This window comes from Equus przewalskii, chromosome 14, assembly GCF_037783145.1.
Source record: "Equus przewalskii isolate Varuska chromosome 14, EquPr2, whole genome shotgun sequence".
Taxonomy (NCBI): domain Eukaryota; kingdom Metazoa; phylum Chordata; class Mammalia; order Perissodactyla; family Equidae; genus Equus; species Equus przewalskii.
The window spans coordinates 85506312-85526958 of NC_091844.1; the positions used below are offsets into that span (position 1 = coordinate 85506312).

Sequence of the window (20647 nt, forward strand, 5' to 3'; positions counted from 1 at the left end):
GAGATAAACAGTCAGAAGTTCTGGGTCTAAGCAGCATTTCCACAGCGTACTAGGTGGACGGCCTTGGCAAAGGATAGGAGGACAAGGAAACGATGTTTGCATCACGGATGACCAGGAAGGCCACTGCCCAGTGCTCTATATACAGGACCTCAGTGAATTTGTTCAGGAGGCTGATCATATTTTAGACTTGAGGAAACCGGGGCTCAGAGAAGTTAAGCAGTTTGCTGAGCAAACACACAGTTACAGGAAGTGGGGGCAGAATGAAGACGTGGGCCCAAATTCCAAAGCCTGATCCAATTAACCCAACCTTCCCAACTTCCTTTCCAAACCACTAAAGATTGCCTTTATTACTGTTATCCCTACACATTCTCTGGGAAAATACATTGTCTACTAAAAGCTATGTTTTTAAGTAAGAATTTCCCATGTTTATTTATCAAACCCTCTTATCTGGGCTCTAATGGCAAAGCTCCTAATCACTGAGAAATAACTAGTATTATAAGAGATACCATTCTAGCTCAAAGCAAAAACGTGTGTGTGTGTCTATTTTATTTGGCCTATTTAATCTTGCCATGGTGAAAATTAATTTTCATTAGACTTTCTTTTTCCTAAGGACAAACAGAAAAGCAGACATGTCCACCTTCCCAGATCACCGGGGACCTGTTATCTTGAAGTGGGAACCACAGCAACGCACTTTTTAGAGACTCACATCTCCCCAGTCTTTTGAGTAAAAATATCATCTCTAATTACCGTAGCTGTCAAACTGGACACAACTTTGTCAGCCGCAAAACAACAGAAACATTCTCATGCTATCAGATGCTGCAAGTATCAGGAGATCTAAGGGGCCTTGGTATGTCCCATTTTAGCTTGAAACTGCTCACACGTTTTAGACTTTGGTCCCTGGAGAGACTCCCAGGCCACTATACACTTGGGTTGTATCACTGACTGACAAAACGGAAATGGGGTTAGCTCTGATGGTGGGCTCAGGGCTGTCTTATTTTTACATAAGTGTCAACAACCTTTTCTCTCTTTCCAGTACTTGCGCACAAAAACTGTTGGTTATACTTGCATTTCACTTTTTTGCACCCAAATGTTCAAGTTTACATTGGCACTTTAGAGTTTCATTTTCACACTCAGCCAAAATGGGACCATTTGAGCTATCTGGTAGGTTGTCACCATCTCCACACCCCAACGCCTGGCATAACACCTGGGTTGTGTTGGCTGAGAGGGTCCCTTGAACCTCTGAGACTCTTCATCGGGTCTTGCTTCCAAGTCAAGTCCCACAGACCCCCCGGTTCCCAGGCTCTCCATGACCTCTGAACCCAGCCTAAAGGCGCCAGGCGCCCTGCAAGTGAGGACAGTCCTCTGGAACATGTGTCCTGGAAGTGCCATGTTAGTAACCGGTACGCAAACATTTCTCATGCTCAAATAAATTTGGAAAATCAACAGTTTGTCTCTCATTGTGGACTTCCAAGGGCTTTCTTGATGCTCTTGGGCACCGAGAATGTCCTGGTTGGGGGACACAGAGTGGGGCACAGCATGCAGTATTTGGCAAACCCAGTAAAAGATGAGTGCATCTTTTAGGACAAGTGTTCCTCAGGACACACATTTGGGGAGAGCTGCCCAAAGCCCCCCATTATTCCTGCAGTTCAAAGTCAAAACTTAGGAGCAAAGTGAGAAGGAACTAGGCCTGCAGAATGCCTGCCACATGGCAGTCCTGCACACATGCCCTTTCCCTGAATCTGGGGCAAACTTTTTAGCTCCATTATACAGATGGGGTAAATGAGGCCCACTAGGGTCAGAAAGAGAGCCAGTATCTCAACGCAGGGACGCCTGACCCCCGAAGCCATGTTTTCCCCTGGAGCCGTTGTTCCTTGAGATAAATTTGCCTCAGAACTTAACTGCAATTTCCCTAGCAATTATTTTGTTAAGAGTGCCTCCTTTTAGCCCTACACGATTTTCTCTCTTCACTCTTTTACACCTCCCATGTCCGTCGCCCACGGAAAGGACAGTTACAACTCCTCTGGCCAGAGGCCATGGCTCCTCCCCTGGGTTTGCCCAGGGCTCGGGTGACTGAGGCCCACAAGAGGGAAAGACATGGGAGTGAAGCAATGGGGTGCAAGGGCACCCTGCCCCATCTGTCCATACACAGGTGCTTCCTCCGCTTCACGCTGGAGTGAGCTGCAGAAACAAGAGGGACTGTTTTCAACATTTTAATTTTTAATAAATGGTTGTGGAAAAAAAATCTCAACTGTTGAGCTGTTTCTTGGTGCTCCTCGCAACCCCTCTTTGAGAAAACAGTGCTATTTTCCTCCTTTCACAGTCCCTAACCTAAATTAAGCATTTGATCTGAATTCGAGTCGCTTATTTATTTTTACTACAATTCTCTAGAAAGGGAAACCCAAAACAACAAGAAATGCAAGCCTGGGTGGACGGCTGATGCAAGGACGACTCCAACGGGAGAAAGCAAGTCAAGGTCTCACAAGGCCGTCTGTGCGGCCCAAGGGGAGTGTGACAGGCAGCAATCTTACCCAAAGCCGCATGGGCAGGGGGGCATCTACTCAACTTCAGGAGACGGGGAAGACTTCTCTTCAAGCAAGAGGGAGGCGATTTTGCATAAAGCTAATTATTTAATCCATTCTGACATGCTTCACCATCCCAGCTCATCTTCTCAAAATGAAAACGAATCCGACTCATCGTGTTAATTGGCTGGATGTCTGGCTCTGCACTTCTCCCCCGGCTCTCTCCCTCCCATCCTTCCCCATCTCAGAAAAATGTCAACAGCAATTTCCAGTCCTCCAGGTTGAAGCTACTTTCCTGGGGCTTTAACGAGGCACACTTCTTGGCTGTCAACACTGAGGTGGCCTTGCTGCCTTTCAATCCAGTGAGCCTTCATTGATCGGCTTTCAGGAGTCCTGCAGTAAAGCAGGAGTTTGGGGTACAGATTCTGCCCCTCATAGAGCCAGAGTCCGCATAACGAGAAGTCAGAGACGTAGGCTTAAATGTTTGCAAAGCTCTGTCTCCCTGTCTAGTAAATGGAGGTGCTAATATTGAACGTGGCTTCATCCCATGGAGGTCATGAGACACAAATGAAAGAAGGCCTGTAAAATGTGGGCAAGAAGGAAGAGTACATCTCCTGTAAAATGATAGGAGAGTGATCTTCATCTAGACATTTGAAAAGTACATGGCAGGCTGTCCATATGGTTCCTTTATAACACAGTTAAATTCAGAAGCAACTTTTTGTTTTTTTATAGTTTGAAGAGAATGATTCTTTTTTTTCATTTTCTGGATTTTATTTTTTTTTTTTGGTATCTTTTGAATGGGAAGAAAAATCAGGCAAAATTAAATGAGACAAACTGAAAATAAACCTTACACCCTCATTTCCCCTTTCTGAGGGGTAAAATGTTGAGTCTGAGTTAGACTTGAGGGAAAGAAAAGTCCCTATAGTCATTAAGATCAGATCATTTGGCCCCAATAAGGTTGGCTATGTTTTAAGGAAATTTAAATGTGATTTCAAGATAAGTGCATTCTAGTTTGGCACTAAACCAGTGAGAGGCGACATGAAGAGCTGAACACTCCAGCTGTGCACACTCACTGCGTTAAGATTGCTGTGATCTCAGGCATGTAACTGTCAGATTAAATTTAAAGTTCCAGAAATGAGAACACATGCCATGATCACGTTTTCCAAATTGCATTACTAGCTTCTAAAATTTGATTAACTGCTTGCTTTTACACCACGAGCACGTGTGATGGAAATCTACTTGGGAGCCCACCTGACTGAGAGGAAATTTCCTCCAGTAACCATGTGAAAGCCTCAAAAAGGAGACTCTGTCACGAGCACAAGTGAGGCCAATGGTTTGCTCGGTGTCTCTAAAAATGAAAGCAGAAAGGCTCATCCTGAAATTCTTTTAAACAGACGTTTTCTCCAACAAGACCAACCAGAGTACAGAAGATGCACTGGCACTGGGCGATGGTTGTCATCTGCTCCACCGGGTACTCCCCGAGACAGAGCTTGCACGACACCAGCGGATCGAGGGCCAGGTCCCACGTGGGCCGGTACCGCGCTGTGGTCATGGCAGAGCAGTCTGAAATGAGATGAAAAGCACAAGCCATCAGACCTCCACCAGAACCAAGGCAGGGAGCCCTTCTCCCAGCTGCCACTGGGGCCCAGGAGGTGGCAAAGCGACTGCTGATGGGCCTGGGGTTTCGGAGAACTCCTTTGGGTCCTCTGAGAAGTGTTAGCCAGGGGTCCTGGACTTGGATCTGTGGGTGATTCCCTTCCCATACTGATGGCAATGCTCATGTCTACCCTCAAAATGGCAAACGACTCACCCCGCCCCATCCTTGCTCCATCCCTCCACCGGGCATTGAGTAAGATACCTCCCACCAACCAAGCATCTAGCCCACGAGGGCAAAACCTTAGCAGCCGTGGGACAGAAGCTTTTCTTAAAATAGTTATTGATTGAATCAACTGTTCTCCAGTTTCTAGTGTAGAAACATCCCCGAGGAACCCCTCAGTGAAGTCCTTCCCTTTCCATCTGTGGTGCCCTCCCAATGGAATGCAGCTTTGCACACTGGCTTCGATCCATACACCCAAGTGTTACCTGACCCTCCAGAAACAGCCCAAGGACCATTGCCTCCTTAAGCCCTGGTGGATTTTCTAGAATGTAAGCTTCAGGGAGGCAAGGGCCTTTGGTAGATCTGTTCACTTATGCAGGTCAAGTGCAAAACAGGGCCTGGTGTATACAGACACTCAACACACATTAATGGAAGCAATCTTCACTTCCCAGTCCTCCCAGAACATTCTCTAGCCACTTCCTAACCCACTCACAGTCTGTGTTCCCCTGACAGCATGTATTTGTCCACTGCTACATTTATCACACTGATTTCCACTGCTTGCTGCATTAACTAATACAGACTCAAGAACAACAGAAAAGTTGTTAAGCAGAGAAATGATGTGACAAACTTAGTCTTTTAGGAAGTTCAAGCTGATGGCTGAAACCTTTGGCAAAAGCAAAAACCAAAACCTCATGCAGCCTTCTGCTTTGTCACCCGCTGTGCAGTGTGCTCCAAGACTGGACAGCCCCTCAAAATGCACTGCAGAAGGGCAGAAATCCAGGGCTTCACCCTTCAACATAGCACCCCTAAAGCCCACACTCGCCCCCAGTGTAAGTCCTGGGTGGGCAACGCCACGTGAACACTCTCCTGCTGCATACACCACTTATTCCCTCTTGCCCAGGACCATCTGTGTGAATCCCATTTGTCCATTCCCAGACAGTCCTTGCTCTTCCAGCTTCTGAGCTTGGCTCCTTTTCCTGTTTACACCTCTCCGAAGACGTGACCCTTAGCACAGCTGGCAGGCTTGAACTCTTGTTCCCTTTCTTCCTGGACCATGATTTCCACTTGACCTCTAGACACTGTGGCTTCCCACTGCCCTGGGCACGCGTCAGCATGGCCCCTCACCTCCCTCCCGTGAACTACTCTTGAAGAAGGTCAAATTCCAATCTCCCGACACTATGTCAGTATTCCTTCCCCTCTAGCGGAGATACTCTCTGAGGTGTGCTCAAAATCATGACTCAAATGGGAACAACAGCATATTTTACTCCCCCTCCCCCCCAAAAGTATATATTGTCTAAGCCCGTCACAGACCTTCCCTCCGCACAGGATGGGCAAACACGATTTTGCAAACATTGAACAGCTGCAAACTTGAAATAGGAATTTGCTAAGAGAATCACAATGCACAACAAAAGAAAGAAACAGTCTTTGTTTCTCCTAATGTGAATGTCAAGTCATATGAAACAACAATCTATTTTAAGAACATCTGGTCAATTACAAGTATTATTCAATCTAAGCAATTCAAAATGTTTATAAGGCAAGTTACTTATTAAGCACTGCTGGAGTCATGCAAGAAGTTGTGCATTGTGACGGAAGAGGTATGGATACAAGGAAGAGAAAGAGCTAGAAGGGAACACAGTCCATTGAGGGAGATATTCCCTATATTACCATAAAGGTAAAATGCGATTATTTGGCCAGAACCATCTCATCCCTGGGCTCTAGGGCTGTCGACCTCTGCAGCTCCTATTCTCCCAGCTTCACCCCTTCAAAACAAAGTAGGGGAAGAAAAGCAGTTGACTGTCAGCCAGTCATTGTCCACCTTCTGCTCTCACAACTTGCTCCAGCAAGCCCCTGCTTTCTTAAAGCTGGCTGAGTCACACCTATGTTTCTTCCTCAAGCAAACTCCCGCCCCCTCCTCACCACTTCTCCAAATGCTCCCAACCCTCCGCGCCCCACACCAGTCCCTGGTGCTCCGAGAAGCTGCCCTGCTTTCTCCGAACCCCTCAGCTGCCAACCTTTCTCCCAGTCTCTGTTGCACGGGCTCTATCAGCGGTTCCCAAAGTGTGAAACAGCAGCATCAGCATTTCCTGAGAACTTGCTGGTCCACAATTTCCTGGGCCCCAACCCAGACTTCTGGGGTAGGAGGCAGAGACACAGCCATCTGTGTTTTTCTGAGCCTTTCAGGGTATTCTCCTGTGCAGGGAAGTCTGAGAACCACTGGTCTACATCCTTCCACAAGATAGCATTCGCCACCCAGGTCTGTGCGACTCCCAAGCCCGCCAAATGCACCGCCTCTCAAAAAATACCAGTATGATATTGTAACGGTGGATACACCTCATTCAGCATGTGTCAAAACCCATAGAATGTACAACACCAAGAGTCCACTGTAATGTAAATGTTGTGGACTGAATTGTGTCCACTCCAGATCCGTATGTTGCAGCCCTAACCCTCAGCGCGACTATATGTCTTTAGGAGGCAATTACAGTTAAATGAGGTCAAAAGGGTGGGCTCTAATCCAACAGGACTGTCACTTTATAAAAGAGGAAGATTCTATATCTCTGTCTCGCTCTCTCCTACATTTGAGGACACAAAGCAGCCTTCTGCAAGACAGAAGGAGAGCTCTCACCAGAACCTGACCATGCTGGCACCATGATCTCGGACTTCCAGCCTCCAGAACTGTGAGAAGGTAAATTTCGTTTTTATGCCACCCCGTCTATGGCATTTTGTTATGGCAGCCCGAGCTAATACAGTGAACTATGGACTACGGGTGAGAATGATGTGTCAATGTCGGTTCATCAATTATGACAAATGGACCCTCCGGTGTGAGATGTCAACGTGGTGGAGGCCGTGCATGTGTGGGGACAGGCGGTACGTAGGAACTCTGTACTTATCGCTCAGTTTTCCTGTGAACCTAAAACTCTTCTACATGGTAACTCCTTATTGATCTGCATCAGTTTTCTAAATCTAAATCCAAATCTGTTAATGTAAATCTGAATCTAAAACTAAATCTATAAATCTAAATCTAAACTGCCCTAAAATAAAAAGTTTATTAAAAAAAATTTACTGTTTTCATTGAAATCCAAATAAGCCTATTGAAATGCAGATTCTACTGGAAAGAGTAATGTTTTAAGCTACTGTTTTCCCGAAACAGTTAAGTTTGACAGTTATTAAGTTTGATGCTAAAAATCTGAGAAATACTGGATTAAATAGAGTTGAACGGGTTCAGGTGTTTACTTTTTAACCATCTAACTGTACGGGTTTTCACATGCTAACGGCACTGTGACATTCCAAGGAGGGTGCGCAGCACGGCACAGCTAGACCACAGGCGCTTTCTCAAGCACCACACACACCATTAAGGTTCTGTAAGGAAAAAAAGGAAGAATGAAAGGTGCTGTTAGTCATTTCACTGTAACAGGCTGCCCTACATTCAGATTTTGCAGAGGAGAAGGGGCGAGCAGACAGAATCAACAAAGGAGGGCCCACAGACCAGAGAGAGGGCCCCAGCCCGTCTGAGCTGCCACTCTCACAGCACCAGTTCTTAACAGATTCACTGCAGAAAGAGCCACAGATGTGTTAAGCGCAGGTTGTATGCGCTTTGTCCCTTGCAGATACACCTGTACCAGTGAGGGAGAAGAGGAGTCCTGTCTTTTGGAGCATCCTGACTGGAACACAGCATCAGCAACCAGACTCTGACATACAGATGCTGGGTTGAGCGGGCCGTCTAACTAGAGGGAAGCTTTTCCTTCCACAGGGCAGGCCCACCTCCACTCCCTCCATCCCATCCAGAGCTCTGCACTTCCTCTGCCCGAAAAAAAGCCTGGGCTGGTGTGAGAAGCCACCAGAGCCACTTCCTGCAGCAAGCTCCAGGTTCCTGCTGTGCGGAGCCATGACTGAAGAGGGAACCCCAGGCAAACACGACAGAAGCCCCGCTGGAAACAGCCTTCAGGAAACTTCCAACGTCAGCCAGGACCGAGGTCCTTGACATTCCTCCTCCCCTGGCTCGGCAGACCTGTATCCTGCTTCCGGAAGTTGCCTCTCTTGCAGACGATGGCTTGGCTTGGGAAACAATTGGCATTCATGGCGGAGCGCTCACTCTTTCATTTCTAAGACCGGTAAAAGACTCCACATGCAAGCTTAAAATGTCTCGTGAGCTTCCCACAGCTGGCCCAGACAAGCCCGGCTCCCTGACCTCTGTCCAGGAGTGAAGGGCAGAGGAAGACACAGAGGGCCGGTTATTTCAACTCCAAAGTGCCCACATAAACATTACACTCGGGCTACCAGTGAGCGACGCTTTTAAATTCAAACATCAAGTCATTACATTTAAAGGCCAAAGGGGGTCTTTGGGTCCTTTATCCTTCCAGAGCTGATTCCCTTACGCTTAGCTCTTTAGGGGTTTGCTAAGACGTCACACAGCCACCCCCACCACCAACACCACTTCCTTCTCCCTGATAATGGACCACTCAGGGCATTATTGCCAAACCTTGCCAGTGACATCATTAGCCGTTATCTCCATTTCTTTAGAGAATTGAGCAGCAGCATATATTGATGAAGTTGACTAGCAGTGGGCCACCCCACCCCAGCCCTATTCCCTGCTCTGAATTGATTTAGTCACACCTAGCCAAACAAAGAACAGTTTTTGGGGTTCGAGAAACGAGTTTATGCTATCATCTTCAGTTTCTCCTGCTCCTTTAGGTCAGTGCTGGTCGATGGCAGGATGGCTAGGGAGCACACCTTTGGCTGGCCCCGACGGGATGAGGCAGGCACATGGCGGCTTCCTTTAAGGCACTGAACAGAAGCCTTGTTGCCAGGACAACGAGCCTAGGAACTCCCTGGGTTTGGAGCTGGTCAGTCCCTGGAGTTAACAAACAAGACGTAAGGGAGTAGGGAGCAGGCAATGGGTTGGAAACAGGCCTCTACGAAGATTCAGGAAACTTGAGTTCCCACCTCAGCACTGCTGCTAACTGACCATGTGACCCTCCTTGACCCGTCGCTGTGCCTCCAGCGACCCACAGCCTGTCTGCAGCTCTGGCTGCCAGAGCTGACCTCCAGAACTCCTCTAGCCTGCAAGCTCCTCCCAGCCTTCTGAAAAGGTGGATCTCAGCTCACAGGGAGAGGGTTCCTGCTCGTGTCGCCGCCACATCCACAGAAGTTCTTCCAGGAGGTGAGGAACGGCTCTCAGTGCGTGAGAGAGATAAAGATACATCAGGCTTTCAAATGTCAGACCCCTGTTCCTACAGATCCATTTCAGAGCACGTGATATGCCTGTGGTTGAGTCATGTTCTGCCCATTAAGGCATCTGAACATTAAGCTCCCCCTCTCTCTAAGAACTCACTTGCAAGTCCACCTCAAGAGGTCCCCCGTCCAACTCCTCTATTTACATACCCCTAATTCTTACACTCACTCATGACCAGGTAGCTGTCCATCAGCATTCAGTTTCCATGATGCTCCAAGCACCGTTTTGACCTGGGATTAGAGGTGTCAGCAGAGCCGGGGGTGACAGCCACAGAGTGCCATCTGAGAACACCACTGTCTTCCTCCTCTGGCTAAGACACCCGCCTTTGACCCTTTCATTGTGGAGGCAATAGGGTCAAGCAAATGTGTAAAATGAGAAGGAAGCTGATTGAAGAAACTTTGGGGGGGGGGATAAGAAGAATCACCTTTTATCAATATTAGGCTACAGTTTTCATTTATCTGACATACTTCAGCCAGAAAATTAAGTAAAATTTGGGGCTTCCAAATATGTGGAGCAGATTCCTCATTGCACCGATATTCCAAGGTCTCAACTCTTCTAGCAGGTTTACTTGGATTCTGTCTTGTTCCCTGAGAGCTGGAGAGGGAATATGAGGGAACCGGGGTTCTCTGAAGACGCAGGAGGAAGCAGGTACAACGACCGTGCGGGTGAGAGGAGCCTGTTTATGCTTTTGGCGAGGGAGGCAGAAGTATCTGCCAGGTTCTCTACAGACAAAACCCGGCAGGGTGACACGTGGCAATCAGTGAGGTGCTTGAAATAACAAAGAGGCATAAGTGGCCCAGCCTTAGGTTCTGGTGGTGCCCTGGCAGGCCAGGACCAAAGCACATTCTGGAAGTCCAGGAACATTCAGGATCACACGACTGAGAAAGGGATCTACACATACACACTCCTACTTCTCAAACGTATGCCAATGTTGTTGGGATGCAGAAAACACTCAACTGAAAGTGTTACTGAATTCACACATGCTGCCACAGAGGACAGAGACCTCCTTCTAATCACTCATTAAACAGGAATCTGGGGGCACTCTGTTCCAGGTACTGTTGTGGTCACTGGAAATGTTAACCTAAATCCACAAACATCCCTGCCCTCTGGGAGTTTAAACTCTAGTGGGGAGACAGAAAACAAATAAATACAGTAAATTGGTAAAATATGTAGTATGTTAGCCAATAATGCATGTTCCTTGGGAAAACTAATCGGAGATGGGAGATGGTGCCAAAATTGTGTCTGGGGTGCCCAATACACCAGCGGGTTGAAGACAGAGGCCGAGTGAGCCGTCAGGGGAGAGTGCAACAATCCAGGCCAGAGCTGAGGGCGTCTGTCCATGTAAATGTACACTGCACAGGACAATGACAAACAGAGCTGATGACAAGTGTCACAATCTAGATTCACTTTGAAAGACAAGCCGCTAGGATGTGCTGACAGTTTGGGTGTGGGTGTGAGAGAGAGACAGAACAGTCAAGGGTAACTCCAAGGTTTTTGAGCTTGGCAAACAGAAGGACAGAAGGACAGAGTTACCATTACTGACGTCCAGGGGAGGAGCAGGTCCGGGGCGGTATCGAGGGCTTGCCCACCATTTCCTGCCAAGCTTTGGGAAATTCGATGAATCCCCCTGAGCTCAGCTCCCCCTTTCCCACGCAGAGACACAATATTGTATCATCAGCCGGCAAGGCAGGCGCTGGCCCAGACAAAGCTCCCTAAAGTCTTTAGGGCATCTGCGAACCAGGGTCTGGGCCATTTTTTGTACAGCCTTCAAGCTAAAAAGGTTTATTACGTTTTTAAAGACTATAAAACAAACAAACCCACAAGCAAACAAAGAAATGTAGGCCAGCAAAGTCTAAAATACTCTCTGGCCCTCCCCAGAAGTTTGCTGCCTCTGCTTTATAGGCCTGCATCCTCAATTCCATGCGTGGGGCCAACAGAGGATTCCTGAGTGAGGCTCTCAGTCAGGAAATTCCTGCTAGAAATCCTCCAGGAGAGTGGGTTCCAGGTCAGGACCAAGGCAAGGACTTGAGCAGCCTGCAGCCTGCAGATGTCACTTAGAACGAGCATAACCATGAGCAGCCCTCTGTAATCCCCTGCATTAGAAAGGAGAGAAACAACTAGAGATTTGGGTGCTCTCTCTGCCTCCACACAATGTGACAGTGACTTGTGACTGCAAAACGCTTGATGCTGCCCATAAATGACAGTTCTCAGATTCCCATCCTTGGAACCCTACCTCATTGAGACCCATAGGCTCCTAGGGATTTTTTCTAGAAAGACCTCAGCATGGGGCCAGTCAGAGGGTCCAGGGCACATGCTCTTGGCTTTGGGGAGACTTCTTATGAGAAAGCAAACAGGAGCCTTTAACTTCCCCTTCTACAATTTGGAGAATGCAAGTAGTTCACGCTGGGACCAGATACGTAAAAACTGGTGTTTCGAGCCACATTCAGTCTCTACGTCTTTAGATTTGGAAGCAGCAACATCTGACATGACCCAAGACAGGCATGGGAGAGACAAACACATCCCATCTGAAGAACAGCAGTGGTTTTCATTGACCGGGAAACTGTAACACATCTGTGACAGCCACCTCTCCTATGCTATCTCTAAACTCTTATTTCTACCTTCAGGTCATCAGAGTTCACTTTTAATCACCAACACATTATAACCAGCTATGCCGTGAGCTGCACAGAATCCACACATTCTATTCTATGGGGGCTCAACTATTTTCTCAACGCAACAATGGTCTGAGAACTATTAAAGGGCCCCCATGTCAGAAAACAAGCAACAAGTCTAAAACAAGCCATGTCACTTCATCAGCATGACAATCATACCACTAATCTTTATGTTTGCCAAAGCACAACGGCTTACAGTCCATGACATCTCAAACTTTCCATCGATCTTCTGATCACTTACATAAAACCACCAGTGCCCCACCACTCCCTGTCCCCTGCCCCCTTCATGTTACCCCACAGCCACTCTCTGACATAGGCTATGTACCCTTCCTTATGTATTTATTATTTTCTTTCCTCTCGAGAACATAAGCTCTATGAGGAGAGTCAGTATTACCATTCAACAGTTTAGAAAATCTAGTCAAAGAAAAAAACTGCTCTATTCATTCTTCCCTTTGCTAGTTAACTAAGTAGAAAAAATACTAACCTCAGTGGGTCATTGCCTGTTTCACTGGAGTGAAGAGAACAACTCCTTTCTCCAGCAACCAAGGAGGCAGGCAAATGCATGCCATGCTCGCCTGCCACTGATAAAACAGAGCGAGCTCCAATATCCCTATTTTCTGATCAAATAATGCTGAATGGTATCGTGTGATATTCCTATGATCAGCTGCAATGTTTCTGAACATCTGTATTCCACCTCGTATTTTGGAATTCATCAATCAGCATTATAGAGATATGAAGTCACCTCAATTATCTTCATTTAACAGATTAAGAACTGAAGCTGAAGAAGGGAAATGATTTTCCCCAAGCCCCAAGGTAACAAGTGGCATAGCCAGGATTCTAACCCCGTGTGCTGACTTCCCAAGCCCATGTTGGCTTCCTGCACCGATGCTCCTGCTAGACCAGGCCCACCAAACACACACACCTCACCCACTGCTCAGATTGCTGAGGGGCAGGCAGAGGAAGGCACCTTCGCTCACAGTAACTCCACTCCTGTCTACTGCACAGAAAAGCACAATGGCTAATCTGGCTGTTCCACCTTTAGAGCACAAAAAAGGCCACCAGCTGAGAAAAAAAACGCCACAGATGTTTTTAACCTAAGAATGTTAAAGGTGCGATGTTTTGCACCTAAGAATATCCCTTTCATCACAGAGAACCCTCCAGTTATTAAATAAAACATCTGGCTTAATGATGGTAATGATTGATCATTTAGTTGGCTTCAAGATGCTGAAATCAATCCACTGCTCAGCTTCGCTGATGAGAAAATGGATCATAATCACACGAAAAGCTACTCTGTTTTCCCCTCATGGCCAAGGCCAGCTACTGCACATTCTAATAATCGGGAAAAAATCTGTCATCTCATCTATCATTTGGGCCTCCTAACCTCTCTATCAGAAAGGCTGGTTCACCAGTATGTCCCTGGACAGGACTGAAGACCACAGGTTAAGGGTGTGACCAACTTTAGGAGGCCGGGAAGGGTCCGCTCTGTAGCTCCATCCCACCCCGTCCAAAGAGACTTCTCCTTCCCACATTCCTTAGCCGAACGTGCCCTAGCCCTGGTCTCAGCGCCTCACTCACTATTCCAGAACTCATATTCCAATATGGCCTCAGAGGACACCCAAGGCCACTCCAATCTCTCTCTTCTGACCCTGGCTGAGGAGACCCCAAGCACAAATGAGGTCACTCACTGGAGAGACAGAAACCGATTCATGAGACAGACGTGGTCACAGCAATGCTGCGGACCCCTTCCTGCCCCATCTTTGTCCCCGTCCTTCAGCTAGACAACCCCAGAAGATCTATTAGAGACAAAGACAAATCACGAAACTTACTCAAAATTAGTTCTGACATGGTGGCGAGGATTCCCCACGGGCTCGGGAACAGAGCTTTAACCTACAGAACATTCACAAAGAGAGAAGGAAAGCCCCAGACGAAGAGGGCGAGCACAACCTGCACATGAAGCTTTGTTCAAAGCCCACCCTGGAGGGAACTGAGTGTCATCAAATAAACTGACGCAACCTTTCCTGAAGGGAAACAGAGAGGCGAACTTCAAATTATTCCCAAGAAAACAAGCATCTGGGAAGAGCCTTCCTAGAGGGGAGGCACTCCTGCTGGGAATACCCATAATAACGCAAGTCTAGAAAGCATATTTATTTCCAGCCCAACGTCAAAACCTGGGCGTTTACTCCTAGGACCAGCATATGGTGTCCCTGTGCGTGCAGCCTTTGGTCACGGCGAACAGACTGGGAGCAACCTCAGAAGTCTGTTGCAGGGAAGGACGAGTTGCTGAAAGGGTAATGGGTCTTATGGGACCGTGTTCTCTTAAGGACATAAAACTCTTTGGTCGCTTGAGAATCATTAGTACAGAATTACAGCACCAATAATAATAGAACCCACTATATCCAACCAGCGTTTTCCTCATTCATGGGTTGTCCAGGACTGACACATCAAGTGTCATTTACGAGTGTCCTGACACCCCAGAAAGAAGCAGGTCCAAGTTCTCCAGGGCTGTGTAAGACCACAAGCACACTCACCCACCGATGCCCAAGTCTCCTGGCCTCTCCAGGTCTGCTCACCCCCTGTGCGAAGATGACAGGGGGTGCTGTTTCTCTGGGTTCCCCAGACAAATGTGTGTCAACAAGGACACTATTTCATCAGGCCTCTCCCTGCACAAAGCGCCTCCGGACTCCCCAGTGATGTCTGTTAAATGCAGACTCCCCAACCACGCCCCCCCAACACTTCTCAAAACCCTTCCCTTTCTCTCCTTGTCTCCTCAGCACTTATCAGCATCTATTGTTTAACTTACTTATCTTGTTTATTCTGTCTTCCCTTCCAGAATGTCCTCTCCTTGAGGCAGTGATTTTCATGTGCTTTGCTCATTCTTACTAGCCAAAGAACTTACAAGGGCACTAACAGAGAGGAGGTCCTCCTCACAACTGGGTCAGCACAATTTGACACTCCAAACTCTCGCCTGGGAAAACCTAGGGTGACAGTGCTAGAAGGATTATCTCTTCTACTACGCTAGAAGCTTCCTAGTAACAGGGAGAATTTTATGCCCATGTCATATCAATTACCTGGTATAATGTGCAATGTGTGGTAAGTAAATATTTACTGAGAAGATGGCTCAATAACTACTATCAATTAGGTGTGATTTTCTCTGCAGTGAAATGAAAATGCTCACTTTGGCCCAATAAATTTATATGAAAATTATCCAAAGAACCATGTCCAGTCACCTGTGCTTTAGCGTGAACTCTTGTAGAAATGTGCCAGCTTTCTCTTTCTGGGAACCAAGATACTGGCTCCTAGCCCAGCTCTGCCTTTAGCCAGCTCTGTGATCTTAGCACATCTCCTAAGCTCGCTGCAGCCTGATTTACTCAAGCGGAAAATGATAAGGCTCATTTTCCACCAATAAAATCAACGGAACTTCTTTGGATCCACAGTCATGCATCACTTAATGACAGGGACACATTCTGAGAAATGCCTCGTCAGGCAATTTCGCCATTATGTGAACATCACAGAGTGTACTGACACCGACCTAGATGGTATGGACTACTACCCACCTAGGCCATATGGTACTAATCTTATGGGACCACCATCGCATATGCAGCCCGATGTTGACAGAAACATCATTATGTGGTGCATGACTATATAATAACTTGGTTACAGTCATGGAGAAACTAATAAACAAACGTGGGTAATGGTGGTATACAATGATAGAACATTTTTGAGGGGGAATGGGCAGTATTTATCAAGTACCTTAAAAATGTTTAAACCCTTTGATCAAGTAACTCCATTTCTGGGAATTCCTCCACAGAATAAAAAATTGAGAGCACAAAAATGTTCATTACAGCATTTCCCATAATATTAAAAAGCTGTACGTGCATAAATGTAATTTTTTTAAAAGCGGTATGAAAGCAGTAAGAGCATGGAAGAATGGAAAAGTGCGGGCCATAGAAGGGCATTTTGCAGGATTAACCAATGGCGTCAGGATATAATTTTGGTGGGCGGAAGGTAAGCATAGCAATCAGATGTTCATTATGTAAGCCACTACAGACAAAGAAAGAGAGGCTACAACTCACACATGGAAAATTACTGCTTGATTAGAAGGAGGAGAAATTACTTTTCTTCCTGCAATATTCCTTTACATACTTAAATTTCAAAACTTCTGCAAATCCATGGAAAGTCAAAATAAAGAACAAAATTTTAAAAATTGCAAAACTTATCCCAAAGAATTAATCTCCTTAATACCTAAAGAGTTCTAGAAATTGAGAAATAAAAGAGAAACAGTTTAATAGAAAATGGTCAAAGAGCAAGAGACAGTTCACAGGGAAAGAAAAACAAATGTCCACAAGCATAGGCACTCACAAGAAGAGAAATGAAAATTAACTACACAAGGTGCCGCTTCTCAGCTCTCCAGCTGGCAAACATTCAAACATCTGTCAGTGTGGCTGTGGGTCCAGAATTGTTCCCCTACTCTAGTGGCTGGACCTCAAAATGATGCAACACATGAAAAGGGGGATTTGCAATTATCTACTAAAATGTTACCTAGAACTTACCCATTGACCCCGAAATTCCACTTCTAGGCTTGTGACCAGTGTAAAAAGTTAGTCATTGTGGTGTTGTTTAGGACACCAAAAGACTAAAAACAATTCAAGTAGAGGACTGATAATAAACCGTGGGTCATGTGCACAATGGAATACTACACTATCATGGAAAGAAGGAGAAAGCCTTCTCTGCCTTAAAATGCAAAGATCTGCAACGTATTAAGGAAAAAGAGCAAAGTGCCCAACAGTACATAGTACATTCTGAATGCTGTGTAAACTTCGTGTGCATTGTCCTTACCTGTGCTTGCATAACCCCTGGATGAATATACAAGATCCTAATGAAAACGGTGGCCTCACGGGGTGGGGAGGGCTGGAGGGTGGAGAGAAGGGACAGGCGCAGGGGCAAACAGGACTTCCCAGTATGTACCTTTAAATAAATTTGATGGTGAACCATGCGGATATTTCCACTTAAAAATTACAAAGATTTTAATAAAATAAACTTAATGTCATAATAATAATAATTTAGAAGAAACAGGGGATCTCCCTTCTGGCCTTCATTCAATCAAAGGGTCCTACCTATTAATTTGATACATCTACCGGCCTCAAGTTCAGAGATGTACTTCAATTTTATATAAATTAAGGGAAATGTTCCAAATGGGATTTTAATTGTATTTTTATCTGAGCTAACTCAGAGTTCCCAAAGTGTCAGTGTGTATCTGCGCTCCTACACGTCTCTTCCAAATTTGAAATCCGACATTTATTTCGTTGTCAAAAGGTTCAGCCTCCTCTGATCAGCCGTCCCTCAGAGCAAAGGGTTTAGACAAGTGCCTCTCAGCTCAGGGAGCGAGGCTCTCACAGCGTCAGCCTGCTGAGGAGGGTTTTATTTCTCCCACCAGGAAAAAAAAAAAAGCCACACTAATCCAAATAGAAATTAAGAAATAATAGTAACAGCTAACATTTATTAAGAACTTGCTAGGTGTACAAAGTCATTAGCCACTTAATCACACAACAGTTTCATCAACAGCCTACCTTCAGGTGGGTACCATCATCTCTCATGCTGTACGAGGAAACTGAGGCACAGAGAGGCTATGTGATGGAGAAAGGGTATGGATCTCTCGGTATTCCGGATCCAGTCCTGTCCTCTTAAGCACAACACTCTATCTACTTATTTTCTGAAATCAATTAGACTGCACGTAGCACAGCTGTTGTGAGCCAGCTACACTCTTACCAATGTGCAGACTCACGCTCCAGTTGCCATTCTTGCTTCTCAAGAATTCTATGTTGTTCCATTGTAACACTTCTGGTGAACAGGGACAAGGAAGCTCCACCATCCATTTTACAGATTGTGCACTGAGATGGAGCTGATACATGAGCAATCTATGATCAATTAATGAGCACTAACCAAGGCCTAAAAGCTATGGAGTCCAAAATTCTTACCCAATATACTCTTTCTATATCCTTCCTTCCACTGGTGTATAACAAGCTACCCTAAAGCCCAGGAAAGGTTAGACCAGAGGTTAGCAAACTTTATCCATCCAGGGTCGGACAGTAAATATTTTCGGCTTTGTGGGTCAGAGAGTCTCTGTAGCGATCCCTGGACCCTGCTGTCTAGCACCAAAGCAGCCAGAGGCAACGCCTAAACCTATGCATGGGGATGGGCGTGGCTGTGCACCAACAAAACCACAAACCAAATGCTGACCCCCGCGTAGGCATCTTTGGTGAAAATCCTGACCACCATTCTTATCTTTTCCCTTCTCTAAACATTGTTAAATATTATGACAAGGAGTTTTCTCCCTAAAATTTCATTTCTACTCCAAATGCCTGAGCCTGCTGTGACGACATTTCACAATCTGATCCTCAGCCACCCACGGCCTGACGCAACTGTACACCGCGCAGCCTGTCTGGCCTCACACTAGACTCGAACCCGGTCAACATCGAGAAAGAATCTTCTATTTAGGCCAATGGCTCTGGCACTTATTTCTGGAAGAAGTTCTGGGCCTTCTCATGGCACCTTTGTCGCGCTGTTCCAATGGCACAAACATCCACTCCTCTCCTCCACCTAATGAATCTGTGTCCCCCGCCCCCGCACCATCCAGCTCAGCGCCATCTTCCAAGACCACCACAGCACAGCACAAGGCATCAGCCCGTCCCATGAATCTCAGAGGCCCCGTGTCTGAGGTACCCTTACCACAACTTAGATCCAGACACCACGTCTTACTTCCACATTAAGTTTGTAAGATTCTCAGGATCAAAGCCAGGCCATCTCTCCTCATGCTCTTGATTCTCACACAGAATTTCTTCTGTGGGTTTGATGACAATATGGTGGCCTTATTGTGCCAATATACAAAGGAAAAGCTGAGGAAGCACAATAAAATTCACCCAGCTAGTCTGTGGTTACACAGTTAATGGCAATTCTGAGACAAGATCCTAAGTCTCTATCCAAGAAGCCTAAGACCTCGCATGAGCCTCATATTACAGACAGTGGCCTGACCGGAAAGTACACAGTCTCCAGGAGCACAGGCCTTTGGGTCTGACGCCCATCTCCACACCCAGTCGTGGGACTGGGGCAAACCACTTCTAATAATTGCTCACGGTTCCTACGGCACTATCTCAAGCTGTACAAGCCCCATATTGCGCCATTTAATCCTCTCACCAAACTGTGAAGTACATACTCTTAACCCCACTTTACAGATAAGAAAACTGATGCTTTGAAGTTCCACAACTTGCCCAATGTTAAATGTCAGAGCCTAGTTTCACACCGAGGTAATGTGGTTCCAGAATCCCACTCTTCCAACCATAAACCCTCCAGCCCCTTGGGCATCACTGGTGATAGTGTCTGCTGTTATTGAGTATTCAATATACGCTGATATGAGTGTTCTACTCCCACTGGGGGAGGACCTGCACTTCTCTAGTTAAGGTGGGTTGGAGAAGGGACCTCATCTACTCTCTCCTGCCTGATCATCTGCTTTACCAGCCACAAGTATCTCTAAGACATTTTCCTTTGGGAGTTTGGGCCCGGACACAGCCCAAGGATTAGACCTCTGACCTTGGCCTCAGTAGTATGTACAGAGCCCCGACCCAGGATTGGACACACCCCAGAGACACAGCCGGCTGCCTTGTCAACCATGGTTGCAAGAAACATCTGCAGCAAGTGACCAATCCCTCAGGCAAGATGGTTCATAAGCTAGGGAGGCCGGGGGTGGGAGGGGGTGGCTAGAAAAGAAAGGAGTTGCCAAGGGGAATGCAATCCCACGTTCCCATTCCAAGAAACAGCAATTAGCCCACAGAAGAAACCTCCTGGGGCTGTTTCCACTCAGCCCGACCTACTCGAAAAGTTCTTCTAAAAGGGAGAAATAAGTTATAATCATATGAAGACATGTGCAGTTTAAGCAGGTGAGTGGGGGTGAACGTTACATGTTATATAATACCCCTGTCGTAGGCTGGGGGAAAGTTGTCTCTCAAAGTTTGACAAATGAACAGAGAAGCAAGGCAGCACTCCAGTGTCACTCAATCTTGCTGCCGACTGCCATGCAAATGAGCGAGCTTGTGCCCAAAACCCAGGCTGGGGATGAGGAGGAGGGGGAGGGGGAGGAGGGGGACAGAGACCTGTTAAAATTAGAATCCACTCAGCTGTGTGCTGTCGCTCAGTCTTCCAAGGAAGTGGGTGGGTCCAGGTGGCTCCAGCCCAATTTGCCGTTACTGGTGGACGGTTGTGGGTCTGGAGGAGGGAGACAGTCCTCCTCCCCAGGAGCCTGTGCAAAAAGAAATGAGGCTCCTCCTGCTGGGCTCACCCTCATGAAGCAGGCTGCAATCTCCCGTTTGCAAACCAGTGAGAAAACAGCAGAAAGAAAACTGCATTAAGTTCAAAAGAACCA

The 20647-nt window shown here is 46.6% G+C and overlaps 1 protein-coding gene across 11 annotated transcripts in view; it reads right to left on the bottom strand.

Moving 5' to 3' along the window:
• RNF144A (ring finger protein 144A) overlaps nt 1-20647 on the bottom strand; it is a 119251-nt gene that overhangs the window by 41364 nt on the left and 57240 nt on the right. For 6 of the 11 annotated variants that reach the window (XM_070571756.1, XM_070571759.1, XM_070571760.1 and 3 more), the window contains one exon: nt 3937-4082. The exons of 3 other annotated variants lie outside the window; for them this stretch is intronic. In XM_070571756.1, coding sequence (XP_070427857.1) covers nt 3937-4071 — 135 coding nt within the window. In that variant the 5' untranslated portion in view covers nt 4072-4082. Of the gene's footprint in view, nt 1-3770; nt 4083-20647 lie in introns of all 11 variants that reach the window. 2 more of the 11 variants (XM_070571762.1, XM_070571763.1) reach the window with 1 other exon arrangement.